This window comes from Procambarus clarkii, chromosome 60, assembly GCF_040958095.1.
Source record: "Procambarus clarkii isolate CNS0578487 chromosome 60, FALCON_Pclarkii_2.0, whole genome shotgun sequence".
NCBI lineage: Eukaryota > Metazoa > Arthropoda > Malacostraca > Decapoda > Cambaridae > Procambarus > Procambarus clarkii.
This window is the reverse complement of record NC_091209.1, coordinates 7,464,533-7,487,782: the sequence shown is the minus strand read 5'-3', so window position 1 is coordinate 7,487,782 and position 23,250 is coordinate 7,464,533. Positions and strand designations below refer to the sequence as shown.

The 23,250-nt window shown below is 49.5% G+C and overlaps 1 protein-coding gene across 1 annotated transcript in view; it reads right to left on the bottom strand.

Annotated features, from left to right (window-relative positions):
* Window positions 1–23,250, bottom strand: part of LOC123766907 (adenylate cyclase type 8) — a gene marked incomplete in the record, with an annotated part of 567,973 nt that overhangs the window by 31,900 nt on the left and 512,823 nt on the right. Inside the window, 4 exon segments of the mRNA XM_069307264.1 lie at window positions 6,266–6,622; window positions 8,016–8,114; window positions 8,237–8,330; window positions 17,664–17,800. Coding sequence (XP_069163365.1) covers window positions 6,266–6,622; window positions 8,016–8,114; window positions 8,237–8,330; window positions 17,664–17,800 — 687 coding nt within the window.

The window sequence follows — 23,250 nt, the reverse complement described above, 5'->3', positions numbered from 1 at the left end:
TGTTCAGCCTCTTCCATGTCTAGTGCCTTTAGTACTTCATTCACTGCTGCTTTGTCCAAGGTGTGTGTGTGTGTGTACTCACCTAATTTACTCACCTAATTTTGCTTGCGGGGGTTGAGCTCTGGCTCTTTGGTCCCGCCTCTCAATCGTCAATCAACGGTGTGTGTGTGTGTGTGTGTGTGTGTGTGTGTGTGTGTGTGTGTGTGTGTGTGTGTGGGTGGGTGGGTGGGTGGGAGGGGAAAAAAGAGAGAGAGAGAGAGAGAGAGAGAGAGAGAGAGAGAGAGAGAGAGAGAGAGAGAGAGAGAGAGAGAGAGAGAGAGAGAGAGAGAGAGAGAGAGAGAGGGGGAGAGAGAGAGAGACAGAGAGAGAGACAAGAGAGAGAGAGAGAGAGAGAGAGAGAGAGAGAGAGAGACAGAGAGAGACAGAGAGAGAGAGAGAGAGAGAGAGAGAGAGAGAGAGAGAGAGAGAGAGAGAGAGAGAGAGAGAGAGAGAGAGAGAGAGAGAGAGAGAGAGAGGGAGGGAGAGAGAGACAGACAGAGAGAGACAGAGAGAGACAGAGAGAGAGAGAGAGAGAGAGAGAGAGAGAGAGAGAGAGAGAGAGAGAGAGAGAGGAGGGAGAGAGAGACAGAGAGAGAGAGACAGAGAGAGAGAGAGAGAGAGAGAGAGAGAGAGAGAGAGAGAGAGAGAGAGAGAGAGAGAGAGAGAGAGAGAGAGAGAGAGAGAGAGAGAGAGAGAGAGAGAGAATACACTGTGATGTTGGGGTCACCAATGTAACATATGATTACGAGTATGTATTTGTTTGATTAAACACAAATGAGTTTAGTGGGGGGTTTATTTTTTCATTTAGTATAGTCTTGGTTACAGCATTCGGTTTGTTGACAATGTAGGGAAGTGTTGTGGTAGTTGAGACGAAACCTGAAGCAGGGCAGAGAGCTGAGTGAGGCCGGGGTAGAGCGCTCAGGTGCGGGGTGAGAGTGTAGAGCGCGGCGCTCTGAATGCGGGCTGAGTGGAAGAGCTTGAGTGAGGGACGAGAGCTTGGCAGCTCAATGCGGCCGGAGTGTGGCTGTCTGCTCTGTGTCGAGGCTGAAGCGTCTTGTGAGGGTAGGAACTGGACACGTCGAGTGTTACATTGTTGATGGTGAATGTTGAAGATGTCTGGTATCTCTCAAGCATCTGTACTGAACCACTCTTGGAGCTAGACTGACGACTGATTATTGATGAAGATTTAGCCACCCAAGAGGTGGCACGGGCATGAATAGCCCGTAAAGATGATTCGCTGTTGACTGGTTATACTACCAGCCTCCACCTCACCTGACCATCATCTAGCAGGTTGGGAAGAACTATTAACTGTAATTAGTAGTACACCTGGGAATTGTAATTGGTGGACCAAGAATGAATGTAGGACCAGGAGGCCTGGTCGACGACCGGGCCGCGGGGGTCGCTAAGACCTGAAATCACCTCAAAATAAGAACTTCTAGGAATGTGATAACTTAAGAGACAGGTTATGTAGAATAAAGAGTCTCATCTCATTAGCTGCACACAAGATAATGAGTGTATGGGCCAAGTATATTATACTTGCTACAAAATTTATAAAATGCCTGGAGGGGGCGTGACAATAAGGAAAATAGAGATGTTCAAAATGAATACCAATAAAGCCTGAGAATTTGATTTGATTTGAGAATATGAATGAAAGCTGGAGAAAATCAGACGAGCCATACAAATGTATGTTGGAAGGTATTCTTTTAGCATAATAGTAGGAAAATGGAATGAAACAAAAGGAGCAGATTGTAGAAGCGAACAACATACATGATTTCAAAAGTAGACATGATAGAGGAATAAGGCAGAAATCATCGCATTACACAACCAGCAGCTAGAAACAACCCGTTCTCGCAAATTCGTAAAGTCAATATTGACTTATTAACTACGTGCATAGGTGATATACTAAACATAATAGATACCCTTAAAAAGATTCATAGAAAACACCAACCTTACCTAACCTTGTTAGTATCTTAAGATAAGCATCTTATTGCTTCGTAATTACAATTATTACTTAACCTATTCCTATTATAGGTTAGGTAATTATTGTAATTACGAAGCAATAAGATGCTTATCTTAACATACTAAGTAGGTTAGGTAAGGTCGGTGTTTTCTATGAATCTTTTTAAGGGTATCTATTATGTTAAGTATGTCACCTATGCACATATTTAATAAGTCAATATTGACTTATTAAATTTGCGAGAACGGGTTGCTAGAAAGAAGGGGTTCAAGAGCTAAAGCGCAATTCTGCACCCACAAATAGGCAAGTACGAACAGATGAACAAACACACAAACACACACACACACACACACACACACACACACACACACACACACACACACACACACACACACACACAGTCATGCAAGCACAGATAAAAGTGGACACTGATGCAAGCCAACAAGGGATATGCAGGTTCTTAGTACATACAGTCAAGACCAGCGAGCACAAGTGCGCACGCGCACACGGGCATGCAACACACCAATATAAACACACACATGCAACGTCACACACACAGAGAAGAGTTAGGGAAGGATTGGAAGTGAGAGGAAGGGAAGGATTGGAAGTGAGAGGAAGGGAAGGGCAGGAAGAGAAGGGAAGGATAGAAAGTGAGGGGAAGCTGATAAGGTAGGGAAGAAAAGGGAGATAGGGTGGTAGGGAGACGGGGGGAGGGAGAGGAATACTGCTAGGAAAACAACTCTTGAGGAAGAGATGTAGGGTGAGAGTCATGATCAAGGGGTTGTGGGGGCGACCAGGGAGGGGTGACCAGGAGACCAAGTGGGAGGCAGCTTGGAGGACGAGCTTACCAAGAAGGTATAGTGTGGTGAAGGGGGAGGAGGGGGGGTGGAAGAGGGGAAGCAATGGGGGAAAGAGGGGAGCAATGGGGGGAAGGGGAGGAGCTTACCGAGGGGGGCGAGGAGCGACGCCGGTCTCTATGGTGACCTAGAGAGTGATGGGTAGCCTGCATCCACATCCCAACGTAGTGCTTCAGCTGTGGTGGCGAGGTGTGGTGATGGGCAAGGGGGTGTGGTGATGGGCGGGGAGGCGTGGTGATGGGCGGGGAGGTGTGGTGATGGGCAAGGGGGTGTGGTGAAGGGCGGGGAGGTGTGGTTATGGGCGGGGGAGACGTGGTGATGGGAGGCAGGTGTGGTGATGGGTGGGGAGGTGTGGTTATGGGCGGGGGAGACGTGGTGATGGGAGGCAGGTGTGGTGATGGGTGGGGAGGTGTGGTGATGGGCGGGGAGGTGTGGTGATGGGTGGGGAGGTGTTTGTTGATGGGATTTCCTACAACTGATCATAAAGATCAGTTGTTCTTTAGAAAGGGATGCGTGTAAATGGTGCCGGTTGTTAGTTAACTGTATAAACTAATGTATGAAGAAAGCCTAGTACATGAACCATGGAGACTACACACATTTACCGTCAATAACCACTAACACATACTTGCTAACTATTAGAACATTTCACAAGCTTAAATCGAGTGTGAACGGACGCAACATTTCTCAAGTACGAACTCGGGGGCCAGATTCACGAAGCAGATACGCAAATACTTACGAACGTGTACATCTTTCCTCAATCTTTGACGGCTTTGGTTACATTTATTAAACAGTTTACAAGCATGAAAACTTGCCAATCAACTGTTGTTATTGTTATAAACAGCCTCCTGGTGCTTCGGAGCTCATTAACTGCTTAATAATTGTAAACAAAGCCGCCGAAGATTGAGAAAAGATGTACAGGTTCGTAAGTGTTTGCGTAACTTCTTCGTGAATCTGGCCCTAGGTGTTCTGGTACTCGCACTTCATGGTCTTAAGACCAGCAACGGCTCAATCTTCACTGAATGTCGATTTTAGGATATTTACGCGTTTTTCCTTAATGTCCTCCATATGGAAGAAATAGCTTGAGTATAAGCATCCAGGCCGGGGACTCAGGAACGAGACCGGTACATATTTATTTATTTATTTATTTATTTATTTATATATATACAAGAAGGTACATTGGGTTTGAGAGAATACATTGGATAGTACAGTATTTACATTCTTGTAAAGCCACTAGTACGCGCAGCGTTTCGGGCAGGTCCTTAATCTAGCAGATAATTTTAAGTAGGTAATTTCAATCAGAATTGATAAATGAAAGATATATTACAAGAGAAAAATTCCTCTATTATAGCGGCTTCGTTTGCATTTAATGAACAGTCTATAAACGCCACTTTAAGACAAACTATTTTTTATAGACGCCAAAGTCCTTAAACAATTGAATAGTTAACGATTAGAGGGAGAGGGAGGGGCGGGGGGGGGGGGGAGGACCTGCCTCTCTCTTAAATGGTATTAGCAATATTTTTCCTTTTCCATTGAATGTCCTGTGTCTCACTGTCCACAGCTGTTTCCTTAGATGTGGAGGAAAGTGAGATGTCGACGGTCTTAGGTCCGTCGTTAGTGTCTCACTAACGCACCTGAAGCAATCATCGTGTCTTCCACACACACATTTGTGATGCAAATCAATATATAATGACTTCTATTACGGGCTCACCATAGCCCGTGCTACATGGACACTTCGTTCTGAGTAGCTAAATCTAAAACAACAACAATGACTTCTTTTTGGGGGTGAGAGGGGGGGGGGGGGTGTTCATTCATACTAGAAGGTGAAGGGACGACGACGTTTCGGTCGTCGTCTCTTCACCTTCTAGTGCGTGGTCTGGTTAAACTACTTCAGCCACGTTATTGTGACTTATCGCCTTCATTCATACCTTACCCCTTAAATACAGCTTCTACGGAAAAGTCTAAGAATGACCTTCAAGCCCTCGAGGGGTGAGGTTAGCGTGGAGAAGACCTCGAGTCCGCACACCAAGGAGGACAACCCTCTGCTCTGGACACTGGGGGTCTTCTTTCCTGTCACTCCTCCCTTTCCCAGGAAAAAATATAACTCACGTTTTTCCCCCATTCTGAACAATGTTTTGTGTTATGTTTCAAAGGGAGTGATGATAACGATGATAACGAGGGTGATGATGTTAATACTAGGACGGCGATGATTGATGATGATGGTAGATGATAAGGAATGCTAATAATGAGGATGGTGTCAAGCCAAAGCCAAGCTAGACAGCTTTGCATTGCTTTAAAATCACCGAGAAAATCACTTATTAAGAGACAACACACATATACATACTAACTAAACTACTTCAGTAAAATAGACAGTTCCTCAAAACCTCTTGTAATCGACACAAATAAAGCGCACCAGGGATACATTACAGTGAAATGTTACACTCTTCCAATACATAACGGAACACAACAAATACAGAACTACTATAAATATTTCAGACACATACTAATGTTACCAGAGACGAAGAATAAGTCAGGAAAAAGAATGATTATTTAAGAAAAAGTTTAAACAAAGCAGGAAAAGTGGGACAACTGTGACACTTCGATGAATCATACTGAAATTTAACGTTTACATTAACTAATACTTGATCATGGATAATTCTCAGCCTCGTTTTTAAAAAGAATAGATTTAAGATAATATGAGTTAAAACGAAGGATAATATCCCACTATAGTTTCCTGGATTGGTACCTGCACCTGTACCCATCATGCTGATAGTACCTTAGACAAGTACCATATTACCGCTGCCACCACCACAATAACCACCTGTGTGGAGGTGGTGGTGCTAGTTACCACCTGGGGGGGGGGGGAGAGATGGTTCTACCAGCTGAGTAAAAAAAGGAGAAAACACTTGAGTAGCTGAGTAAAAAAAGGAGAAAACACTTGAGCAGCTGAGTAAAAAAAGGAGAAAACACTTGAGTAGCTGAGTAAAAAAAGGAGAAAACACTTGAGTAGCTGAGTAAAAAAAGGAGAAAACACTTGAGCAGCTGAGTAAAAAAAGGAGAAAACACTTGAGTAGCTGAGTAAAAAAAGGAGAAAACACTTGAGTAGCTGAGTAAAAAAAGGAGAAAACACTTGAGTAGCTGAGTAAAAAAAGGAGAAAACACTTGAGTAGCTGAGTAAAAAAAGGAGAAAACACTTGAGTAGCTGAGTAAAAAAAGGAGAAAACACTTGAGTAGCTGAGTAAAAAAAGGAGAAAACACTTGAGTAGCTGAGTAAAAAAAGGAGAAAACACTTGAGTTGGCTTAAACATGGAGCAACGATACTTATGAAGCAAAGTTGTAAAAAACTGAGATATATATATATGACTGGGCAAGAGAAGCAAGAGCCACAACACGCACACATGGTTATAGAACTCACGTTTCCAAATGGTATTTCTGGCGTCCAGTCTGTAGCGTTCTCCTCTTCTAGTTGAGTCGGGGAGCCTTGTCTGCTGCCCTGACCTCCCTCTGCTTTCTTGGTTGCTTCATCTCCCGTGTCGGTCTCCGTGGAGGAGGACCTGTTGGAGAGTAAGACTGTCCTTGCTGTGGTGGAGGGTGTGGTGGTGGTGGTGGTGGTGGTGTGGCCGTTGGCGCGCTCTGTGATGGCGTCTGCCGTGTTGTGGTGGGTGGTGGAGGCTGTGGTGGAGTTGTGTTGAAGACCACAGGGCGTAGTGGTGATGGCCGGGGTGTTTCTCCTGTGGTTGACTGGAGAGCTGGTGTCGCACGATGATACCTTCTGCGGAGGACACGTAATGACAGATATTAATAATTCCCAATGTCCGGGACAGCAAGTCTGTACTTGGGTTGACCAAGGTACCCATAGGCCAACTGTTGACCTTGCCAAGGATGCAACCTACAGCAATTGACAAATTCTTGGGTACCTATTTGCTGCTAAGTAAATAGAGGCATCAGGTGTAAGGTAATAATGTCTGACCTGCTTTAGGATGTAATTCACAGCAATTGCCTAACCCCCCCCACGTACCTATTTAACTGCTTGGTCAACAGAGACATTAGGCAAAAGGAAACGTGTTCAACCGTTTCCATTCTGCGCTGGGATTAAACCCCTGTCTCTCGATTGTGAGCCGAGGACGTAGACCCCTGTGCTAACAAAGAACTGATCAAAGTCATCTTCAAATATCAGGAGAGCTTCAAGTCACTGTAAACAACATTTACCTAATATCAATTATATACGAGAGTTCTATATAATAACTCGAGAAACTAAACCTTATGGAGCATTTTGTTTTTCCATACACACGCGCCTTAATAACGAGGTTAAAAGGTAGATAATTCAACCAACAAACGTGAACAGATCTGAAAGCAAAGTTTAGGGCCCGTGATGGAGCCTTATCAACAAGGTCCAGGACGGACTGAGACGTCCTCACTTAATAATCATAAACACAAATCAAGGAAAAAGTGTAACCAAACTGTGTTCACCAGTGTTCACTAGTGTTCACCAGTGTTCACTAGTGTTCACTAGTGTTCACCAGTGTTCACTGGTGTTCACTGGTATTCAGCGATCATTGTATCTAGACGGGATGAGCATAGAGCTGTTGAGATTGTGTGGAGTGGGGGACACACACACCGTATAGAGTGGGACACACACACACCGTGTAGGGTGGGAGACACACACACCGTATAGAGTGGGAGACACACACCGTATAGAGTGGGAGACACACACACCGTGTAGGGTGGGAGACACACACACCGTATAGAGTGGGACACACACTCCGTGTAGGGTGGGAGACACACACACCGTGTAGGGTGGGAGACACACACCCCGTGTAGGGTGGGACACACACACCCCGTGTAGGGTGGGAGACACACACACCGTATAGAGTGGGACACACACGCACCGTGTTGAGTGGGACACACACACCCCGTGTTGAGTGGGACACACACGCACCGTGTTGAGTGGGACACACACACCCCGTGTTGAGTGGGAGACACACACACCGTGTTGGGTGGGAGACACACACACCGTGTAGGGTGGGAGACACACACCCCGTGTAGGGTGGGCCACACACACACACCGTGTAGGGTGGGACACACACACCCCGTGTTGAGTGGGAGACACACACCCCATGTAGGGTGGGAGACGTACCTGGGAGACACAACAGTTGTTCCTCTCAGTCCTCAGACCAGAGCCTGGAGCGTGAGTAGCGTGGCCCTCGACGCCTGGGTCGGAGTGGTTCCTCACGCTTGATGAGGAAGGTCTCCACGCCGTGGTCCTGTACAAAGCCACTCCTGTTACTCCTCTTATCTCTCCTGTGTAAGCATACTCCTACACACACACACATATATATATGTATGTACCCACCTTGAGGTAAGACCAAGCTGGTAGTATACTCACCTTGAGGTACTGGTCCCGCTGCTTGCCGTGGCCCGGTTCCACGTCGTAGACACCGTTGAGGCACTCTACCGTGGCTCTGGACACGTGCACCCTCCTGCAACACCCGGGGACATGTTAACCTTTGTTGTACCCGTGTGTTGTCACCCGGGGGACATGTTAACCTCTGTTGTACCCGTGTGTTGTCCCTACATCACCGTGTCTTGTTGTCAGGGTGTCCCATGACTCTCTTCTTGGACCTCTCTTGCTTCATATAGGAACACCATTGGATATAAATTAAGAAAAATTTAGATTCAGGAAAGACCTGGGTAAATACTGGTTTGGAAACCGGGTTGTCGAGTTATGGAACAAATTACCGGGTCAAATAATAGGCGGATTGTTTCAAGCGTAGTTTAGACATGTGTATGAATGAGTTTAGGTGGGTATAAATAGGAGCTGCCTGGTTTGGGCCAAGAGATCTTCTACACTTTCCATTATTCGTATGCTCGTACTCGCGTTATTTATTTTGTCAATTGTGATTTAAGCAAAGGTGTGTGTTGGGGGGTTAAAAGGGACATAACCTAGTCACAACAACTGGCACATGGGCAACAATGTCACTTGAGTGGTCCCCGGGTATATCTTTGATGTGGTGGACATGTGCACTAGCAGAGTGGGGGTGGCGAGGGGTGGAGGGGGGCGTCAACCCCTCGTCACAAGTGTGGCAGCTTCGTGGCCGAGGCCAGGTGGGCCCCGCTGGCTCATAATGTTTATACTCCTTCAAGCTTAAAAGGTGTGGGAGGATCCTCACACACTTGGGGTCCGCAGTTCGAGTCTCCTAGAGCCCCAGGTGAATCGAATCCTTCAAGCTGCTTCATTAGACTGAATATTTGCATAAAAGACAGACTATACGCGAGCGTATAGAGAGTGCACCACCGCCATTCCTGGTCTTACGCCTTCTGCCTGAAGTTCATATAGTCTCGAAAGATGAAGAATACAACTGTTTAAAATCAGGAGCCTGTGAGTGGACCAGCACTTCTCCCACCCGCGCCTGTGAGTGGACCAGCACTTCTCCCACCCGCGCCTGTGAGTGGACCAGCACTTCTCCCACCCGCGCCTGTGAGTGGACCAGCACTTCTCCCACCCGCGCCTGTGAGTGGACCAGCACTTCTCCCACCCGCGCCTGTGAGTGGACCAGCACTTCTCCCACCCGCGCCTGTGAGTGGACCAGCACTTCTCCCACCCGCGCCTGTGAGTGGAGCAGCACTTCTCCCACCCGCACCTGTGAGTGGACCAGCACTTCTCCCACCCGCGCCTGTGAGTGGACCAGCACTTCTCCCACCCGCGCCTGTGAGTGGACCAGCACTTCTCCCACCCGCGCCTGTGAGTGGACCAGCACTTCTCCCACCCGCGCCTGTGAGTGGAGCAGCACTTCTCCCACCCGCACCTGTGAGTGGACCAGCACTTCTCCCACCCGCGCCTGTGAGTGGACCAGCACTTCTCCCACCCGCGCCTGTGAGTGGACCAGCACTTCTCCCACCCGCGCCTGTGAGTGGACCAGCACTTCTCGCACCCGCGCCTGTGAGTGGACCAGCACTTCTCGCACCCGCGCCTGTGAGTGGACCAGCACTTCTCCCACCCGCGCCTGTGAGTGGACCAGCACTTCTCGCACCCGCGCCTGTGAGTGGACCAGCACTTCTCGCACCCGCGCCTGTGAGTGGACCAGCACTTCTCGCACCCGCGCCTGTGAGTGGACCAGCACTTCTCCCACCCGCGCCTGTGAGTGGACCAGCACTTCTCGCACCCGCGCCTGTGAGTGGACCAGCACTTCTCCCACCCGCGCCTGTGAGTGGACCAGCACTTCTCCCACCCGCGCCTGTGAGTGGACCAGCACTTCTCCCACCCGCGCCTGTGAGTGGACCAGCACTTCTCCCACCCGCGCCTGTGAGTGGACCAGCACTTCTCCCACCCGCGCCTGTGAGTGGACCAGCACTTCTCCCACCCGCGCCTGTGAGTGGACCAGCACTTCTCCCACCCGCGCCTGTGAAGTGGACCAGCACTTCTCCCACCCGCGCCTGTGAGTGGACCAGCACTTCTCCCACCCGCGCCTGTGAGTGGACCAGCACTTCTCGCACCCGCGCCTGTGAGTGGACCAGCACTTCTCCCACCCGCGCCTGTGAGTGGACCAGCACTTCTCGCACCCGCGCCTGTGAGTGGACCAGCACTTCTCCCACCCGCGCCTGTGAGTGGACCAGCACTTCTCCCACCCGCGCCTGTGAGTGGACCAGCACTTCTCCCACCCGCGCCTGTGAGTGGACCAGCACTTCTCGCACCCGCGCCTGTGAGTGGACCAGCACTTCTCGCACCCGCGCCTGTGAGTGGACCAGCACTTCTCCCACCCGCGCCTGTGAGTGGACCAGCACTTCTCCCACCCGCGCCTGTGAGTGGACCAGCACTTCTCCCACCCGCGCCTGTGAGTGGACCAGCACTTCTCCCACCCGCAGCCTGTGAGTGGACCAGCACTTCTCCCACCCGCACCTGTGAGTGGACCAGCACTTCTCCCACCCGCGCCTGTGAGTGGACCAGCACTTCTCCCACCCGCAGCCTGTGAGTGGACCAGCACTTCTCCCACCCGCGCCTGTGAGTGGACCAGCACTTCTCCCACCCGCGCCTGTGAGTGGACCAGCACTTCTCGCACCCGCGCCTGTGAGTGGACCAGCACTTCTCCCACCCGCGCCTGTGAGTGGACCAGCACTTCTCCCACCCGCGCCTGTGAGTGGACCAGCACTTCTCCCACCCGCGCCTGTGAGTGGACCAGCACTTCTCCCACCCGCGCCTGTGAGTGGACCAGCACTTCTCCCACCCGCGCCTGTGAGTGGACCAGCACTTCTCCCACCCGCGCCTGTGAGTGGACCAGCACTTCTCGCACCCGCGCCTGTGAGTGGACCAGCACTTCTCGCACCCGCGCCTGTGAGTGGACCAGCACTTCTCGCACCCGCGCCTGTGAGTGGACCAGCACTTCTCGCACCCGCGCCTGTGAGTGGACCAGCACTTCTCCCACCCGCGCCTGTGAGTGGACCAGCACTTCTCCCACCCGCGCCTGTGAGTGGACCAGCACTTCTCCCACCCGCGCCTGTGAGTGGACCAGCACTTCTCCCACCCGCGCCTGTGAGTGGACCAGCACTTCTCCCACCCGCGCCTGTGAGTGGACCAGCACTTCTCCCACCCGCGCCTGTGAGTGGACCAGCACTTCTCGCACCCGCGCCTGTGAGTGGACCAGCACTTCTCGCACCCGCGCCTGTGAGTGGACCAGCACTTCTCGCACCCGCGCCTGTGAGTGGACCAGCACTTCTCGCACCCGCGCCTGTGAGTGGACCAGCACTTCTCGCACCCGCGCCTGTGAGTGGACCAGCACTTCTCGCACCCGCGCCTGTGAGTGGACCAGCACTTCTCCCACCCGCGCCTGTGAGTGGACCAGCACTTCTCCCACCCGCGCCTGTGAGTGGACCAGCACTTCTCCCACCCGCGCCTGTGAGTGGACCAGCACTTCTCCCACCCGCGCCTGTGAGTGGACCAGCACTTCTCCCACCCGCGCCTGTGAGTGGACCAGCACTTCTCCCACCCGCGCCTGTGAGTGGACCAGCACTTCTCCCACCCGCGCCTGTGAGTGGACCAGCACTTCTCCCACCCGCGCCTGTGAGTGGACCAGCACTTCTCCCACCCGCGCCTGTGAGTGGACCAGCACTTCTCCCACCCGCGCCTGTGAGTGGACCAGCACTTCTCCCACCCGCGCCTGTGAGTGGACCAGCACTTCTCGCACCCGCGCCTGTGAGTGGACCAGCACTTCTCCCACCCGCGCCTGTGAGTGGACCAGCACTTCTCGCACCCGCGCCTGTGAGTGGACCAGCACTTCTCCCACCCGCGCCTGTGAGTGGACCAGCACTTCTCCCACCCGCGCCTGTGAGTGGACCAGCACTTCTCCCACCCGCGCCTGTGAGTGGACCAGCACTTCTCGCACCCGCGCCTGTGAGTGGACCAGCACTTCTCGCACCCGCGCCTGTGAGTGGACCAGCACTTCTCGCACCCGCGCCTGTGAGTGGACCAGCACTTCTCCCACCCGCGCCTGTGAGTGGACCAGCACTTCTCCCACCCGCGCCTGTGAGTGGACCAGCACTTCTCCCACCCGCGCCTGTGAGTGGACCAGCACTTCTCCCACCCGCACCTGTGAGTGGACCAGCACTTCTCCCACCCGCACCTGTGAGTGGACCAGCACTTCTCCCACCCGCGCCTGTGAGTGGACCAGCACTTCTCCCACCCGCACCTGTGAGTGGACCAGCACTTCTCCCACCCGCGCCTGTGAGTGGACCAGCACTTCTCCCACCCGCACCTGTGAGTGGACCAGCACTTCTCGCACCCGCGCCTGTGAGTGGACCAGCACTTCTCCCACCCGCGCCTGTGAGTGGACCAGCACTTCTCCCACCCGCGCCTGTGAGTGGACCAGCACTTCTCCCACCCGCGCCTGTGAGTGGACCAGCACTTCTCCCACCCGCGCCTGTGAGTGGACCAGCACTTCTCCCACCCGCGCCTGTGAGTGGACCAGCACTTCTCCCACCCGTGCCTGTGAGTGGACCAGCACTTCTCGCACCCGCGCCTGTGAGTGGACCAGCACTTCTCGCACCCGCGCCTGTGAGTGAACCAGCACTTCTCGCACCCGAGCCTGTGAGTGGACCAGCACTTCTCGCACCCGCGCCTGTGAGTGGACCAGCACTTCTCGCACCCGAGCCTGTGAGTGGACCAGCACTTCTCGCACCCGCGCCTGTGAGTGGACCAGCACTTCTCCCACCCGCGCCTGTGAGTGGACCAGCACTTCTCCCACCCGCGCCTGTGAGTGGACCAGCACTTCTCCCACCCGCGCCTGTGAGTGGACCAGCACTTCTCGCACCCGCGCCTGTGAGTGGACCAGCACTTCTCGCACCCGAGCCTGTGAGTGGACCAGCACTTCTCGCACCCGCGCCTGTGAGTGGACCAGCACTTCTCGCACCCGCGCCTGTGAGTGGACCAGCACTTCTCGCACCCGCGCCTGTGAGTGGACCAGCACTTCTCGCACCCGCGCCTGTGAGTGGACCAGCACTTCTCGCACCCGCGCCTGTGAGTGGACCAGCACTTCTCGCACCCGCGCCTGTGAGTGGACCAGCACTTCTCGCACCCGCGCCTGTGAGTGGACCAGCACTTCTCGCACCCGCGCCTGTGAGTGGACCAGCACTTCTCGCACCCGCGCCTGTGAGTGGAGCAGCACTTCTCGCACCCGCGCCTGTGAGTGGAGCAGCACTTCTCGCACCCGCGCCTGTGAGTGGAGCAGCACTTCTCGCACCCGCGCCTGTGAGTGGAGCAGCACTTCTCGCACCCGCGCCTGTGAGTGGACCAGCACTTCTCGCACCCGCGCCTGTGAGTGGACCAGCACTTCTCGCACCCGCGCCTGTGAGTGAAGCAGCACTTCTCGCACCCGCGCCTGTGAGTGGAGCAGCACTTCTCGCACCCGCGCCTGTGAGTGGACCAGCACTTCTCGCACCCGCGCCTGTGAGTGGACCAGCACTTCTCGCACCCGCGCCTGTGAGTGAAGCAGCACTTCTCGCACCCGCGCCTGTGAGTGGAGCAGCACTTCTCGCACCCGCGCCTGTGAGTGGACCAGCACTTCTCGCACCCGCGCCTGTGAGTGGAGCAGCACTTCTCGCACCCGCGCCTGTGAGTGGACCAGCACTTCTCGCACCCGCGCCTGTGAGTGGAGCAGCACTTCTCGCACCCGCGCCTGTGAGTGGACCAGCACTTCTCGCACCCGCGCCTGTGAGTGGACCAGCACTTCTCGCACCCGCGCCTGTGAGTGGACCAGCATTTCTCGCACCCGCGCCTGTGAGTGGAGCAGCACTTCTCCCACCCGCGCCTGTGAGTGGACCAGCACTTCTCGCACCCGCGCCTGTGAGTGGACCAGCACTTCTCCCACCCGCGCCTGTGAGTGGACCAGCACTTCTCCCACTCGCGCCTGTGAGTGGACCAGCACTTCTCCCACCCGCGCCTGTGAGTGGACCAGCACTTCTCGCACCCGCGCCTGTGAGTGGACCAGCACTTCTCCCACCCGCGCCTCTCCACCTTCACCTGTAAACTTGGCCCAAAACAAACAGCCTAGGGTAGATTTCCCAGCCTGTTGTTGCTTGTGATCTCTTTTAAGCCTTTGTAATAGAACAGTAAGCCAGCGAAACATTTGGCCAATATATAACCCCATTCGAAAAGGTGGTCTATCGATATACAACATAGAAAACTAGTTTGATTTTATATAGAATTTTGAATAATATGAGATGATTAATTTCAAATTAACTTACATTAATTCCAGGCCTTAAGCCAATAAAACAACTTCTACACTGACTAAGCCTATCTATAACACTGTGCACCAACAAATGGATGTTCGCAATCACAGGATCAATATTCCAACTTATCATTATTTTCTCCCAAGATGAGAGTATCTGTTGATGGTGACCCTGCATGATGACTGGACGCTCACTGCTGGGAATGATAGAAATGCTCACCCAGAATACTACATCACAAAAACTTGGAATGGAATTCTGCTTGATAGTGGAGCTCTCTCACTTTACTGCAGGAAGATAAGACATCCTGTTTTTTCCCCCTTGCTTGAGAGGCGGGTCGTCGTCTCTTGATAGTAAGAGCCTCTGGGTCCGTCACGTCCACCTCTCAACTGACGGTGGAATGTGCTGGATCTCAGTCTCCAAAATCTTATGCTTTCTTCCGACAGTGGGGGACATTGAGATATATACAAGGGTCATCACAGAAGAGTCTCCCATTATAGGTCAATTATATATTGAAATTCAGCAAGCATACAAGTAGGGGCCTCGTAGCCTGGTGGATAGCGCGCAGGACTCGTAATTCTGTGGCGCGGGTTTGATTCCCGCACGAGGCAGAAACAAATGGGCAAAGTTTCTTTCACCCTGAATGCCCCTGTTACCTAGCAGTAAATAGATACCTGGGAGTTAGTCAGCTGTCACGGGCTGCTTCCTGGGGGTGGAGGCCTGGTCGAGGACCGGGCCGCGGGGACACTAAAGCCCCGAAATCATCTCAAGATAACCTCAAGATACAGCCTTCATACACCGGCAAAGACGTCTTCTAATTTTCTAATTAGAACAAGTCTCCCAATTTACCTAGGTGGTGAGTCTGGCCAGGTCTGATTACATCCCTCATCTCCCACTCCTCCTGAGACTTCTTAATCCAACTCTTAAATTTATACAAAATATTTGCTTAATAAAGAGTCAACCCCCATTGGAGGGTTCTGTCCTCATTCTATCTTCATTGCTGTCGTTGAATCAGAAACATTTTTATCTGTGGATAGTTTCTTGTTTAGTTGTTCTAGTAACAGCACTCTCATGGAAGGGGGGGGGGGTTCTTGGTTTACCAGTTTACATTACAACGGTAGACTCTGTCCATGATTGAGAATTGTGATATCCTCCACTAGCCTAAGACCTTCTGTTAGATCTCTTGGGAATGGTTTCGGGTGTACGGTTTTATTACTTAAATATGTTCATTGTAGCTTCCCTTACAATTCTGTACACCTAATGGAGGGAAAGGGTGGAGAGAGAGAGAGAGAGAGAGAGAGAGAGAGAGAGAGAGAGAGAGAGAGAGAGAGAGAGAGAGAGAGAGAGAGAGAGAGAGAGAGAGTGTGTGTGTGTGTGTGTGTGTGTGTGTGTGTGTGTGTGTGTGTGTGTGTGTGTGTGTGTGTGTGTGTGTGTGTGTGTGTGTGTGTGTGTGTGCGCGCGCAGCTGAGGACTTTGCTGCACACTGACACCCTAGAAAAAATAGAACATAACGGTGTTATCTATTTCCACACTGCTGACTGGTCAGGCTGAGGTAAAAATGGGGAAGAGCAGAGGAAGCAGAGGAGAGGGGTAGAGAGACAAAGAGGGAGGATCAGAAGGGGAGGAGGAGAAGGTAAACAAAGGCAAAATGTGAAGAGAAGGGGAATAAAAATGAGAGAGAGAGAAAGAAAGAGAGAGAGAGAGAGAGAGAGAGAGAGAGAGAGAGAGAGAGAGAGAGAGAGAGAGAGAGAGAGAGAGAGAGAGAGAGAGAGAGAGAGAGAGAGACAGAGAGAGACAGAGAGAGACAGAGAGAGAGAGAGAGAGAGAGAGAGAGAGAGAGACAGAGAGAGACAGAGAGAGACAGAGAGAGACAGAGAGAGAGAGAGAGACAGAGAGAGAGAGAGAGAGAGAGAGAGAGAGAGAGAGAGAGAGAGAGAGAGAGAGAGAGAGAGAGAGAGAGAGAGAGAGAGAGAGAGAGAGAGAGAGAGAATTGGTATGAGAAGTACACGAGTATAAATCACACAGGCCTATTGGCCTATACGAGACAGCTATTTATACCCATCAAAACACAGTCATACATCTATATAGACCTACGCTTGACACACTCCAGAGACCTCCCATCTCCTCTGTTACTCGGTAATTATTTACATAAATCAATACTGGGTTAGCAAACCCTATATCCAAACCAGTATTTACCTAGTTTTTTTCTAAATGTCAACTTATCCAACACATATCCATCGTTTCGTGCTCTCTTTTGTGTTGATTGATTGATGAAGATTAATCCACTCAAGAGTGGCATGGGCATGAATAGCCCGAAATTGATGGATTTTTTTTTTTGGGAGTGAATGTGATCTTTGGTCGTGAATGTGTTGATATATTTCAACCCATTTATTTCAGCGTCCATTTATACGCTTCAGTCATGTCTCCACCTTACGCCTCGTCTTTCTTGACAATGTAAGTTAAGCTCTATTTGTTTTAACCTCTGTTTATATTATAGTAACTTTATTCCGTACATTTATGCAATGAATTTTAGGGTTGCAATCCCCACTGACCCCAAGACCAAGGGCTTCTTAGCACTCAGACTTAGTAACTGCGCTCATGCTTGGCTTATACCAGATAACTCTTCCATTACCCAAGAGAACAACTGCATGAACAGCAAACTCCCACCTGCTAAATTTTCCTCTAATTGAGAAGTAGAAAAGTAAAGAAAAGTGGCTAAAAACACGTGAAGCGTAAACACCTGATGTGATCAACACTTCCCTCCCCTCCCTCCCTCCCTCCACCCACAACAAGTGCGTGTTCCCATGCCTAAATTAGTGAGAAATCATTATGAAAAGTAATTAGAGGTGACTGCAGGCGGTCGTGGGGAAGCTGACAACAGCTACGGTCCCACACCCAACCATGGTCAGGCTACGGTCCATCTCAACAGCCCTGAATAACGCATGAATTACCGTTCTTAATCGCCATTTCAATAGCAGCCAATGCCTCGTTACCAGTAACCTTAATCCCGCTGCCACCCGTCGTCACCACCCGCCATGAAGACCGTAACACCAACCAGTAGCAGGTTCGAGGAACACAATGAAGGGGAGTTCGCCTACCCAGGGATGCCTCCGGATTCCATGTGGTTGGCGAGGGTCACGTCGTAGGACCACACGTCGAACTGCCACTTCCGGAGCCCCAGGACGCCACACAACACAGCCCCGGAGTGGATGCCTATCCTCATGTTCAGGTCCACCTGTGGGGGGTACACACACACGTTTTAATAACACAACTCTCATATGAAAATGAAATGAATGTGACGAAGTATCAGGCATGGACCCTTTATTAAGTCGTTCTGGACCCTTATCACGTCGTTCTGGACCCTTATTAAGTCGTTCTGGACCCTTATCACGTCGTTCTGGACCCTTATTAAGTCGTTCTGGACCCTTATTAAGTCGTTCTGGACCCTTATTAAGTCGTTCTGGACCCTTATTACGTCGTTCTGGACCCTTATTAAGTAGTTCTGGACCCTTATTACGTCGTTCTGGACCCTTATCACGTCGTTCTGGACCCTTATTAAGTCGTTCTGGACCCTTATTACGTCGTTCTGGACCCTTATCACGTCGTTCTGGACCCTTATCACGTCGTTCTGGACCCTTATTAAGTCGTTCTGGACCCTTATTACGTCGTTCTGGACCCTTATTAAGTAGTTCTGGACCCTTATTACGTCGTTCTGGACCCTTATCACGTCGTTCTGGACCCTTATTAAGTCGTTCTGGACCCTTATTACGTCGTTCTGGACCCTTATCACGTCGTTCTGGACCCTTATCACGTCGTTCTGGACCCTTATTAAGTCGTTCTGGACCCTTATTAAGTCGTTCTGGACCCTTATCACGTCGTTCTGGACCCTTATCACGTCGTTCTGGACCCTTATTAAGTCGTTCTGGACCCTTATTAAGTCGTTCTGGACCCTTATTAAGTCGTTCTGGACCCTTATTAAGTCGTTCTGGACCCTTATCACGTCGTTCTGGACCCTTATCACGTCGTTCTGGACCCTTATTAAGTCGTTCTGGACCCTTATTAAGTCGTTCTGGACCCTTATCACGTCGTTCTGGACCCTTATTAAGTCGTTCTGGACCCTTATCACGTCGTTCTGAACCCTTATCGCGTCGTTCTGGACCCTTATCGCGTCGTTCTGGACCCTTATCCCGTCGTTCTGGACATCATTAGTGGCATCATTTAAGTCATCGGTGAAAGTGAAAGCGGTGTAAACACTTGCTGTTTGATATCCAAAGTTGCTATCATTACTGATGCTCAGTGTCTGCCAGTCTCTATCATTACTGATGCTCAGTGTCTGCCAGTCTCGCAACACCCACATTTTGCACTACACTCCGTGGTCGTCCAAATATCACGAAGGTTATTAAGAGAAATACCCGCCTATAGTGAAGACAGGAATGTAGATCCGACTCTTTAATACTCGATCAGGAGTACAGGGAAAATTATGTATCTCTACTTTATCTTTATCTTATCTCTATGTACCTGTTGGGAGAACAGATACATAAAGAGCTAAATTATTATAAACAGTAAAGACCTCCTTTCTATATGAGTATATTAGTGGATCCCGACAAATGATGGGCAATGATGAAACAGCCAGACACTCCACCTCATATTCACTCATATATAAGCTAAGTAGCAAGTATATATATATATATATATATATATATATATACAGCCTTTTATAGCAATATAAAATATATAGCAATAAGGAAACTCAATTTCGAAGCACCCCCCCCCCACCTTTGGAATAATCAGTTGATACGTTAGTTAAGTTTAGTCGTTTATTATGCACCCCATACCGATCCCGTGGGCGGTGGTGGGAAGGGTTACAGAGGCACATAATGGGCTCAGGAACCCAATCCCATTAGTTCATTTAGTTAAGCAAGTAACAGTTTTGTTATACAATGTATGAACATTTGAGTACCATGTGGTAGAGGAGATACACTGTACAGGGAAAACCATGGCATATATTGAGGGGAACTCTGCGGTATCTACAATGTCGCGGACAGAACCCCAACCCCAGGCTGCTGCACAGGCACATCACGAGAAAAAATAGCTGTTAATGAACAGGTGATGAAAATGAGGAGAGGGACAGGAACACACCAAGAACGACAAAGATTGTGTGGACGTCTTAAGAGATTTTAGGAGGTCTTCACAACAGAGCAAGAAAAGTTCCTTAACTTTTTAAGGAGCTTAAAATTTTAGATCACCAAAGTAAACATTTATATTCTCTAAAAATGCGAAGATTAGCTGTGACATTGAAACATACAAATGCATAAAAGGGGATAATAAATAAGGTTTTAAATATATCGCATAAAACAGAACACGAAACAATGGAAATAAATTGGAGAATTTTAGATGCAGGAAAGACCTGGGTAAATACTGGATTCAAAACAGGGTTCTTGATTTATGGAACAATTTACTGGTAAACATAATAGACGTGAGATCGTTAGCTTGTTTCAAGAGTAGGTTAAACATATATATATGTGAACGAGTTACGTAGATAACAACATAAGAACATAAGAACAAAGGTAACTGCAGAAGGCCTATTGGCCCATACGAGGCAGCTCCTATTCTATAACCACCCAATCCCACTCATATACTTGTCCAACCCGTGCTTGAAACAATCGAGGGACCCCACCTCCACAATGTTACGCGGCAATTGGTTCCACAAACCAACAACCCTGTTACTGAACCAGTATTTACCCAAGTCTTTCCTAAATCTAAACTTATCCAATTTATACCCATTGTTTCGTGTTCTGTCCTGTGTTGATACTTTTAATACCCTACCAATATCCCCCCGGTTATGTCCATTCATCCACTTGTAAACCTCTATCATGTCACCCCTAACTCTTCGCCTTTCCAGTGAATGCAACTTAAGCTTTGTTAATCTTTCTTCATATGAAAGATTTCTAATTTGGGGAATTAACTTAGTCATCCTACGCTGGACACGTTCAAGTGAATTTATATCCATTCTATAATATGGCGACCAAAACTGAACTGCATAATCTAAATGGGGCCTAACTAGAGCAAGATATAGCTTGAGAACCACACCAGGTGTCTTGTTACTAACGCTGCGATTAATAAATCCAAGAGTCCGATTTGCCTTATTACGAACATTTATGCATTGATCCTTTTGTTTTAAATTCTTACTAATCATAACTCCCAGATCCCTTTCGCAATCCGACTTCGCAATCACAACACCATCTAGCTCGTATCTTGTAACTCTATCATCATTACCTAACCTCAGAACTTTACATTTATCAGCATTAAACTGCATCTGCCAATCCTTTGACCATTTCAAAACCCTATCTAGATCAACTTGAAGTGATAGTGAGTCCTCCTCCGAATTAATTTCCCTACCGATTTTCGTATCATCGGCAAATTTGCAAATGTTGCTACTCAAACCTGAATCTAAATCATTTATATATATTATAAACAACAGAGGTCCCAGGACAGAGCCTTGAGGCACTCCACTTACAACATTTTCCCACTCTGACTTGATTCCATTTATACTAATTCTCTGTTTCCTTTGGTATAGCCATGCCCTAATCCAGCTTAATATAGCACCCCCAATACCATGAGACTCTATCTTTTTAATCAGTCTTTCAGATTTTAATCAGTCTTTCACATTTTTAATCAGTCTTTCAAATAGGAACTGCCTCGTATTGCCCAATCCTAAGAATGGAATCATTGTTATTGGCCAATCACCGTGAAATGATTGGTACTAGAAAACTGAACTACCGGAAGGTTGGAAGACGGCCAAGGTTGTGCCACTATACAAGAACACAGACAGACAGATAAGTATGTGCAGCAGAGCCCAAGACCCGTAGTGAGCCCTCATTAGCTTGATGGTGAGACTGGAGGCAGTATCAGAGCCAATCCTCTTCATCACTTATGAGGCTGACAAAAGAGAATTGGACCCCAGAAATGTTTGTCAAAACATTTTACCCAACAGAGTAACATTGTCACTTCCAGTAGAGCAACATTGTCACTTCCAGCAGAGCAACATTGTCACTTCCAGCAGAGCAACATTGTCACTTCCAGCAGAGCAACATTGTCACTTCCAGCAGAGCAACATTGTCACTTCCAGCAGAGCAACATTGTGACTTCCAGCAGAGCAACATTGTGACTTCCAGCAGAGCAACATTGTCACTTCCAGCAGAGCAACATTGTCACTTCCAGCAGAGCAACATTGTCACCAACAGCAGAGCAACATTGTCACTTCCAGCAGAGCAACGTTGTCACTTCCAGCAGAGCAACATTGACACTTCCAGCAGAGCAACATTGTCACCAACAGCAGAGCAACATTGTCACTTCCAGCAGAGCAACATTGTCACTTCCAGTAGAGCAACATTGTCACTTCCAGCAGAGCAACATTGTGACAACCAGCAGAGCAACATTGTCACTTCCAGCAGAGCAACATTGTCACTTCCAGTAGAGCAACATTGTGACTTCCAGCAGAGCAACATTGTGACATCCAGCAGAGCAACAATGTCACTTCCAGCAGAGCAACATTGTGACATCCAGCAGAGCAACAATGTCACTTCCAGCAGAGCAACAATGTCACTTCCAGCAGAGTAACATTGTCACTTCCAGTAGAGCAACATTGACACTTCCAGCAGAGCAACAATGTCACTTCCAGCAGAGCAACAATGTCACTTCCAGCAGAGTAACATTGTCACTTCCAGCAGAGCAACAATGTCACTTCCAGCAGAGCAACAATGTCACTTCCAGCATAGTAACATTGTCACTTCCAGCAGAGCAACAATGTCACTTCCAGCAGAGCAACAATGTCACTTCCAGCAGAGTAACATTGTCACTTCCAGCAGAGTAACATTGTCACTTCCAGCAGAGCAACATTGTCACTTCCAGCAGAGCAACATTGTGACTTCCAGCAGTGTAACATTGACACTTCCAGCAGTGTAACATTGTCACTTCCAGCAGAGTAACATTGACACTTCCAGCAGTGTAACATTGTCACTTCCAGCAGAGCAACATTGACACTTCCAGCAGAGCAACAATGTCACTTCCAGCAGAGTAACATTGACACTTCCAGCAGAGCAACATTGTCACTTCCAGCAGAGCAACATTGTGACTTCCAGCAGAGTAACATTGTCACTTCCAGCAGAGCAACATTGTCACTTCCAGCAGAGTAACATTGTCACTTCCAGCAGTGTAACATTGTCACTTCCAGCAGAGTAACATTGTCACTTCCAGCAGAGCAACATTGTCACTTCCAGCAGAGTAACATTGACACTTCCAGCAGTGTAACATTGTCACTTCCAGCAGAGTAACATTGTCACTTCCAGTAGAGCAACATTGTCACTTCCAGCAGAGCAACATTGTCACTTCCAGCAGAGTAACATTGTCACTTCCAGCAGTGTAACATTGTCACTTCCAGCAGAGTAACATTGTCACTTCCAGCAGAGCAACATTGTCACTTCCAGCAGAGTAACATTGACACTTCCAGCAGTGTAACATTGTCACTTCCAGCAGAGTAACATTGACACTTCCAGCAGTGTAACATTGTCACTTCCAGCAGAGCAACATTGTCACTTCCAGCAGAGTAACATTGTCACTTCCAGCAGAGCAACATTGTGACTTCCAGCAGTGTAACATTGACACTTCCAGCAGTGTAACATTGAC